Below are 9115 nucleotides of genomic sequence, written 5' to 3' on the forward strand. Positions count from 1 at the left end.
CAGCAAACAGGGAGTCGCAAAAGATTAGACAAAGGTCACACTGCTCTTCCACCGCTGTCACACTTAACCGTGACTTAGGGGAGGAGGTGTCTATTTGTTTGAAGTCTGTACCTCAACTCTACTACCTTAGGATGGAATAAATCACAGCTCAAAATGTAGGGCATTGACAAAAACATACATAACTACACAGGGACAGAAAACACAGTCGAGTACATAACAACAGAGCTGGCTCGTGGATGAATGGGAGCAGAAAGAACAGAGGAGACGAAAGAAGCAGGCAGTGAAAGTCCTCCATTCTTTTACATTAAACATCACCAGTAGCCCTGTTTTACAATATTCACTGATTATTTCAAAGTGTTCTCTCCCCTGCTAGCAACCATGCATAAAAGCTCTTATGGCTGTCTGGTAATATATATATTGCTAAAATATATGCATATGAGGGTGTAGGAATGGAAAAACTAAGATACTGAAGCAAGAAAGATGCATTTGTGGTTGCATGTATTTAGGAAATACACAGATGAGAAAAAATGAACCCCCTTTTTATTCTGTCTCTTGTACACATATGCGCCTAATATTACAGCATAAGTGTTTGCACCATAAACTTTAACGTATAGAATTGAACAACAGTAATTACATTAGCATCAAAATGGTATTTCAGCAAAGAGCTGGAAATGTTTCGTAATCATTACCAATATATACATATAAGATCAAGGTCTCAGTTGCATTCCACTCTGAAATTATTGCACAGTAAGCCACCGTGGGCTCGTCATGGTCAACCCCATAAACCCCTGTATAAAAATAGAACAACAACATTAACACACCAAACATGTCTTCATCTTTTTGTTTTTTTGTTGTTTTTTTTTTGACAGGCACTGCCGTGGCCGACCCCGCCTGAGTCTGCAAACATGAACTGTGTGCCACAGTGTGAGCTTTAAAAGTTTCTCTTGTCAGTAATTGCCCCAAGCATGTAGAATATCTTCTCCCTCATGTTCGCTCCTCTGCAGTCACAAATGGAAAAGCTTCCAACTGACCGCGTCCTCTCTTTCTTTCTGTCTCTATCTCTCTAACTCGTCTTCGCCTCCGGGACTTCGGCCAGGTCCAAACAGTAGGGATTTTTGGCATTTCTCATCACCACTGACCCAGAGCTTTGGCACTCCAGAGAGTCCAAGATGAGCATGAGGAGATTCAAGAAGAATACAGCGGCTCTCTCACACGCAAAACCAGCTCATCGAGCAGCCAGCCCCTCTTGAAAAACAGTGAGAGTGAGTACGAGTGTGAGCATCGAGTCGAGGGTTTTTTGTTTAGACAATGGTCTCCACACCGATGAGCTTTGGTGTGAGGATTCGTGGCGTGATTCCGTTGTTGAGGTCCTCCTCAAACTCCAATAGCTGGCCCATGAAGTTGAGGTTTGGGGAGATGACGGGCCTCCTGGTTTTGACAAACTTGTAGGCGTCTGTCATGGTCATCCAGGTGTGCTTCATCAGGTAGGCGATCACGATGGTGGCTGAACGGGAAACACCTGCCTGGCAGTGAATCAGAAGGCTCATACCTGCTTGGTGTGCTTCCTCTGCAGAGATAAAAATGGAAACAAGTGAAACACAATATAATAAAGGCTTTGTTTGCTGAGAGGAAGTTCAGTCACATATGATAAGCTGGTTCACATTGGTCTAGTTCTGGTTACTGACCCATAAACCACTTTTTGGTTCCTACTGAAATTTGTCTGTTCAACGAAGAACCAAAACCAAGTCAGATTCTCATTCTGCTCTAAAGATTTTATATTTTTTTATTCAAATCTATTTTTTGTGCCAATTTTGGACTGCATTTACTTTAAAATGGTTCTTGTGCAGCTGTTTGTGTTTAAACAATATTTAAGATGTGAGAGCTTATATATATAATATAAACCCAAGGCTAATTCACAAAGACACAAACATACTCACACTCACACAGCTGAAATTAACTGAGTTGAGCTTTTGGAACCTAAGAAAACTCCATGACACTATTCAAACTCCAAATTGGACCAGGTTCAAGAGTTGGACCTTCTGGTCATGAGACACTTTGAGTTTTGTCAATCAACGCAGTCCCTAATTAGTCCTAAAGGGTTCTTAAAATTATTTATAATTCTTAATTTTGCATCCCCTCTTTTACCTACAGAAAAAAGACTGAGATACTAAAAAAGAAACAAAAAAGTTAGAATCATATTTCCCGGAAACCAAACAATCTGACATGGTAAATATTATCTTTGGTTTAATCGTTTACAGCTCTGTGCAACATGAGATGGGAAGTCTTGTACAGGTGTTGCTTCGTCGTAAAAAGGTCACAAAACAAACTTTTTTATCAAACCACTGTCTTAGCCTACACATCTGCAGTAACAACGTCGAACGCTGAACTGAGTGAAAGTTTCCATACCAATGAATTCAAACGCCTCCTCGAAGTACTGGCGCAGGTTCTGCTTGTTGCTGTCGGTGGCAGGCAGGCGCTTGTAGATGAAGAAGCCCGTGTCGTAGTGGTAGAGCGGCAGGTGGGTGGTTACGTTTAGGATATAGCCAATGTTCAAGCGCTGCAGCAGGTTGGCGTCCTGAGCGTCATGCTCATTCCCCAGATAGAGGAAGGGCAGGATTGGCGTGAGCTCTGCGTTCTCGATGTCCGGGGTGGAGGGCAGGGTGTGAGGTAGCGGCCCCGTCAGGCCAGAAGCTGCACCTGTGTCCAAGCCTTCGTGGAGATGCAGCGAGTGCTCGCACAGGTTCTCATGGCTCTGCCTGAAGCAGCTAAGGCCTCCTACAGATACAAACACAAAGACTAGGGTGTTAGTCCATAGAACATATAGCACTTATTGTCCTCTGATAACGACTTTGTGACATTGTTCTTGAAGTGCCCCCCCCCCCCCCCCCCCCCCCCCCCAAAGAAAAACCAAAAGGTGTTCAAGTGTTGCTAAATGTTCCTATTTAATCATTGTTTCTGTCTCTTCTCTTCTGTCCCCCTTTTAAATGCAAATTAGACCCGTTTGGCTCATTTAAGAGAACATAATGTTAATACTGCCTGAGTTAAGGGTTCAATTCCCACTGGAGCCCTTCAGGCTAAAAATACATGAACTCATGCTTCTGTCCACCACATGGCACAAGTTACGACTGAGTAGGACAACAGCTCAAGCTTTGCATACACATCTGATAACACCAACGACAACTGGCTGTAAAGAGCTTTGAAGTAATGAAACATATTACTACTACGCTATTACATTTGGTTGTGATTTGAATGTCCATTTGGATATTAAATCAATATGAGAACTGTTTCCATGTTTCCAGCAACTGTTAAAGTCAGCTCTGTTTTATGAGGAAGACAAATGACCAAAATGGCTTTAGAATGACTTCCACAAGATTGACCTCATGATAAATCCCCCTCATTAAACTTAAGGTAAATACATGTGCTAAATGTTTAATATGCTTTTCACCAGACATCTGCACTTCTCAAAATAACTGGTTTGCACCTGTTGCCTGTGATGCCAAAGTTTCCCCTCAGCACCAGAGTTGTTGGGAGGGGGTGGAAAGTGTCAGACACACAGTATCAGTTCATGTATTGTTCACATTGCAAGATTTGACATCATGCCATGTGAGGTCATAGCACAACTTCCCCTCTATGACTGGGCAGGTGGGGATCTCCTCTAAACTGTCGGACAGTGTTTTCATCATAAAAACAGGCCGACTGTTCACTGGGAACAAAGACATCATGTGATTATGTGACTGTGACCCAACTCCCCCTTCACCACCCCCTTGGTACACGATGGTAATAATTAAACTTTAGTAAATATGAGAAAGGGAAGTACAGGCAACTGTGACAACACACTCAGCTGCAACGTCAGAGGGAATTTCCACTGAAATCGATATTTTTCTAGCATTCCCAATTATTCTGAGATCTTGAGATATTTGGAAACTCTTGTCTTGAATGAATACTATATCCTTTTCATAATCTTATATTATCACAATCACACATACATTTTCTCTGCCAGAGACTGAATGAATTACAAGAATAGCTGATTGAATTATCTTGCAAACACTTTAAAAAGATGTATTTTCCTTCATTTATACAGTTAATCATTAAAAAAAGATGAAAAAAATAAATTTAAAGCAGCATTGATTTATTTTTTGGCTCTTGTGGCAGTGGACCCAGCTGTAAACACCACATTGACTTATTATCACTGTGTAAACTTGTTATTGCAAAGTTGTTAGCAAACAGTTGCCTACATTACACATCCAGTAAACAGAGATCAATGTTAGGGCTGGGCAATATATCAATATTATATCAATATTATGATATGAGACTAGATATTGTCCTAGATTTTGGATATCATAATATTGTGATATGTCATATGTGTTGTCTTTTCCTGGTTTTAAAGGCTGCATTACAGTAAAGACTGTTGTAGCTGTTCTATTATTTGTCTTTATCCACTTAGTCATTATATCCAAATTACTGATTATTTATCTGAAATCTCATTGTGTAAATATTTTTTGAAAGCACAACTGGTCATTCCTACAGTAACGTCACAATATCAATAGAGATATTAATTTAAAAATGTCATGATATTTATTTTTGTTTATATCACCCGGCCATGATCAACGTTCAATATTAATGTCAAGTCTTTTTTCTGCCTAGTTGACAAATCAAATCAAACTTCAAACTTCACTCTCTGTTTTAGCTCTGTTTTGGTCATCACCAACTTCTGAGGGAAATATCTAGCTGCTAAATGCTACACTATATTCACCAGCAAGTCGCTCACTGTGTAACATTTTTCCAATTTACTATTATTGGGCTAATAATAAAGTCCTCACCCACAACATCACCATCAATAGCAGCTAGCTGGCTATTTGTGGTATACTTAGACATGGATGATTTGCTACATTTGGCTAGCACAGCCAAATAGTTAAGCTAAGCATGTGGTGAGCTGTGAAAATTGTCTCCTGTTTTCAATTCAAACTGAACCAGCATCTTGTTGCTCAAACTCACTATATGACACTTGAAAACAGAATAACACAGTCTCTGGACACACAGCACATTGCTATGAGATGAAATCTGTCGAGTTTGACCGTCTGTCATTATCTATGACTAACTCACAGAGGGAAACATGAAGTGTCTCTATCACTTTCATAAGCCAGTGGCCCAGTTCCTGCTTAGAAATTACCGTATCTGCCTCACTAGGCCTCTCATAACCACACAGACCAACGCTTACCCTAAAACGTTCCTACAATGACATGTTGTTTATGGCACTTCTGACAGATTAAATATAACCTATAACTGCACAGCTGTAGCAGAGCAGAGATGTTCTGTTTCCAGCGTCACACAACTATAGTATTACAATAAGTCATGACTAAGACTTGATGGTAACTGAGCAAATAATGGAGTGTGAGTAAATTATTTAGTGGCATTCATACATATGTGTTCCCTTCCTACGTCTCCTGGTTAGAAAACCCTCAAGCATCTTAACAAAATTAAGAATGAATCACCATTGCATGTAGACAGCAATAACATGGGTGTAATAGGATCAAGGCCATTTCTAGATTACACATTTCATCCACATTTTGGTCATATATCATCCATTAAAACACATGTCTAAGGTACTTCATCATATATGATGGAATAGTCGGGACCCAAGGGAGACATTGGCCATCCCTGATATGAAAAAGGACTTCTAATGTAGATAAAAGTGAAGCTGAGCCATTGAATTCCCTCTGCAAAGCGGAAGGCTTGCATTTTGCAAGAATTTAACCAGGGGGATAAAAGAGCAAGACAGTCTGCCTGTTCCTCCCACCGAGGCAAAGCCTTAGACAGACACCAATGCAGGATGAGAGACTGAAGAGGAGCCTCATCCATCAAAGTACACAGGAGGACGAGAAGAGAGGAGAAGAGAAGAGATCAAGGTTCTGTGATCTTACGGCTAGACTGTGACTTGGAGGCATTCAGAAAACACTCACAGCCCAGCCCCCAACACGACATACTGCTCCAGCTTCAAACACACACACACACACAAACACAGACACACACCAAAGATAGAAAACATGGCACCAGCCCAGGGACTGCTATCTCAACAGGCTGCCTTATTTACTAACAGCTGCCTCTCACTCCCTGCAAAACGCTTCATATGTGTCATATAGAAAGCTGCTGAAGAGTGCATGCATATGTTTATGTCTGAGTAGATGAAGACATAGTTTGATTACACCCGCAAAATGGACCAAAGCTGTTGTATATTGTAGTGCAACTGTTGTAGTGTTTCAGTACAAAACTCAGGATGATTAACTAACGACCAGCATGTTGACAGGTGATGTCAGCTGATCAAAACATTAAAGGTCAAAATTTAATACTACACACTGTTACGCTACCACACTAGTTTCATATCAGTATATATTGACAATAAGCTTCCACCACTGCTAAATTGGGCGTTAATTTCTGACGCCTGCAATGATTTATTTCTTCCAGAGTCAAACTAAAGCCCATAAAATTGCTGTTTATGTCCCTTCATATAGTGGAAAGCCTTCTTTCCTTTTTCAGTTTACATCCCAGAGCCTTGACAAACACACTTTGGTGTTACCTTTGAGGACGATGGGGTCTTTGCCCTCCCTCCTCAGTGACTCCAGGACCACATGCAGTGGCTGGGAGGATGTCAGCCGGTTGGGGTCCGTGGTGCTCTCATCGTAAACCACAATCTCTTTGGAGAAGATGCCCTTATAAGAGTCCTTGCCCTCACGGCAAGAGATGAGGTCCAACACAGTGATCTTGCCCTGCTGCAGCCGCCGCCGGCTGATCTTGTCAGAGCAGTTGATATGCACAGCCCCCCGGATGTGGCTCTTGTTGTACTCCATGAAGGGCCTGCAGTCGATGATGACCGGCATAGGCCCCACAGGGTGACCCATGGGGCAGCAGGCCATCCGCTTGGCCAGCTCATTGGGGTGGATAACTCTCACGGTGGACAGGGCTTTAGGCGTGCCCTGGGTGAGACTGGAGGCGCTTAATGCTTCATGGTTGCTGACCATAGGTGTGGGGGGCCCAGCATAGCTGAGGTTGGGGCTGCTGGCGCTCACCTGGCTGTGGCTGAGGCTCTGGCTGTCCTTCTCATAGGTAGTCACTGAGCAGCAGCTGGCACTGCTGCATCCACACGACAATGAGCGCGTGGAGCCCTTGGATGAGGGCATATACGTTACAAGATTGGCCGTTGCCCGGATCTTCACCACGGTGGTGTTGATGACTGTCTTGTTGCTGCTGGTAGTGGCGATGGAGTCCAGGTAGCTGGTGTCCAGGCGCAGTTGGAGTTCCTGAGGTCGGATCGGCCTTGGCAGCGCCACCACAATTCTGTCGTCAAGAGGAGATGGAGGCATGGGGAGACCGAGGGCTGGACGTTTATGGAGAACTCAACAAGCCGCTCTGCAGGGACAGGGACAAGATAAGACACGAGGTGAGGAAGAAAATCTTTGCAGTAGTGAGTTTAGTTCAATTAATTGTGCACCCCCTAGACTGAGATCGAGTCAGTAAGTAAATGAGAGCACACAGGCTGCCCTCTTGTCTGTTTGATCAACATGCAAACTAGAAAACGGCAGCTGAAGCCAAATATTAGTAGTGTCAACACCTGCAGGGCAACACCCAAGTTGGTGGTAATATGTAGGTGTGACACTGGCCACTAATAATAAAGAGTGAAATCATCAGAGTCTCATGAAACCGGATCACTTTGAGTGTAATTAATATGAATCATCCTGCAGATACTGTACATGTGTCTGTGTGTGATACTGAATTTGCCATCCAAAATATGCGAACAACTCTGCTCTCTGATCCAAAGCTTTTATAAAGAGAGAGTGACCAAAAAGGAGGGGAAAAAAAGAAAAGATAAAATACTGCATCAACGCCGCAGTTTGGTCTCTCCCCCAAAATGGAAAGTCGGGATACGAAAAAAAAAAAAAAAACATAAATCAGCTGCTTAAGCATTTTGAAAGCATGTCATCCTGGCATATTATGTAAAGACTCCCGCCGAGTATTGCCTGTCCCTGCCATCCCCGTCCTTTAAGCACGGTGCAGGTTCAGCAAAGCGCAAATCATTCATGGCAAATCTTCATTGAAGAAACCGGCATGAGAACGTGCCGTGAATGTGATCAGGCTGTCAGGACGAGACGAGCTGATCAGATGAGCTGAACACTGACTGAACATCCAATTTCACACCACCGCCAATTATAAAATGAAATAAAGAAATACGCGATGCTTGCTTGCATTTTTTTTTTTTTTTTAAGGATGGGGTTATAACTTTATCACAACGGTGTGATATAATAAATATACAAGCTGTAATAAAACACTTCAGCCACGCCATAGAAATAATAGTACAGGCTAGTAATAAGAAAATAACCCCAAAATGGTTGCACCAATGTCATATTCCTATTCATTAATTATAGAATCGCATTAAATGTCTATGACTGTGCATTTCAACCACAACTTGCGCCTTGGACACTCATTTCTCAAACTTGTATTTGTGCTTACCAGTTGACTGTAGACGGATTTATGATCTCCGCTTTCTGACAGCGTCGCCTCCATTCAGTCCGTCCCGGTGTTGTGGATCGGCAACATTTTTTAGTACTTTTACCCTGCTCCCCAGAAATAACATTGAAGGAAGTCTGCCAGCCTACAGAAGTCGCGCTGCGGGATTGACGCGGGTCTGAGCCAATGCGCGGCTTCATTAATATTACATTGGATCCTTTTTGTACGGTGGGGTCCGGCCCTGAGATGGGAGGGGTTTGGCTGAGCTGTCTGCCGGGGAGATAGGAGGTGGTGGAGGAGGACGAAGAGGAGGAGGAGGAGGAGGGGAGGATTGTCGCTTGAACTGCCTTCAGTCTCGCGTATGAACAGGGATGATGTCATTGGCAGCCAATCAAAAGTCTCTCCGGGAGACTTGAGGAAGAGCGCACGGTGCCTTCACGTGCTGCTCGTAAACTTAATCGGAGTGTTTAGTTACATGGGAGGTAATTCCACTTCATATTGGTAAACTTCCCAATAAAAAGGCAACAAAATAGCAAATTTCAGAATTTTAACATAATGGTAGGAAAAATAAAGCTGAAACCTTTACCTTATGGGCAGTGAGTGAGCACAGCTATAG

The 9115-nt window shown here is 42.8% G+C and overlaps 1 protein-coding gene across 1 annotated transcript; it reads right to left on the bottom strand.

The window, feature by feature from the left end:
* Positions 1–1032: 1032 nt before the first annotated feature.
* dusp10 (dual specificity phosphatase 10) lies at positions 1033–8639 on the bottom strand. Its single transcript, XM_053336862.1, has 4 exons — positions 8503–8639; positions 6575–7404; positions 2407–2775; positions 1033–1567 (listed from the first exon to the last, which is right to left on the bottom strand). Exons 2-4 carry the CDS (start codon positions 7356–7358, stop codon positions 1302–1304), a joined length of 1419 nt encoding a protein of 472 aa, XP_053192837.1. The 5' UTR covers positions 7359–7404; positions 8503–8639; the 3' UTR covers positions 1033–1301.
* Between the last annotated feature and the right edge of the window lie 476 nt (positions 8640–9115).

This window comes from Scomber japonicus, chromosome 17 (assembly GCF_027409825.1).
Source record: "Scomber japonicus isolate fScoJap1 chromosome 17, fScoJap1.pri, whole genome shotgun sequence".
NCBI classification, from domain to species: domain Eukaryota; kingdom Metazoa; phylum Chordata; class Actinopteri; order Scombriformes; family Scombridae; genus Scomber; species Scomber japonicus.

What these genes read in the sequence shown, in the direction of transcription:
- dusp10 (XM_053336862.1), bottom strand. Translation starts at nt 7,358, where the DNA reads ATGCCTCCATCTCCTCTTGACGACAGAATTGTGGTGGCGCTGCCAAGG. An exon ending in AGACCCCATCGTCCTCAAAG is followed by an intron (nt 2,776 to 6,574) that starts GTAACACCAAAG and finishes TTGTATCTGTAG; the next exon opens with GAGGCCTTAGCTGCTTCAGG. An exon ending in GGAGGCGTTTGAATTCATTG is followed by an intron (nt 1,568 to 2,406) that starts GTATGGAAACTT and finishes TTATCTCTGCAG; the next exon opens with AGGAAGCACACCAAGCAGGT.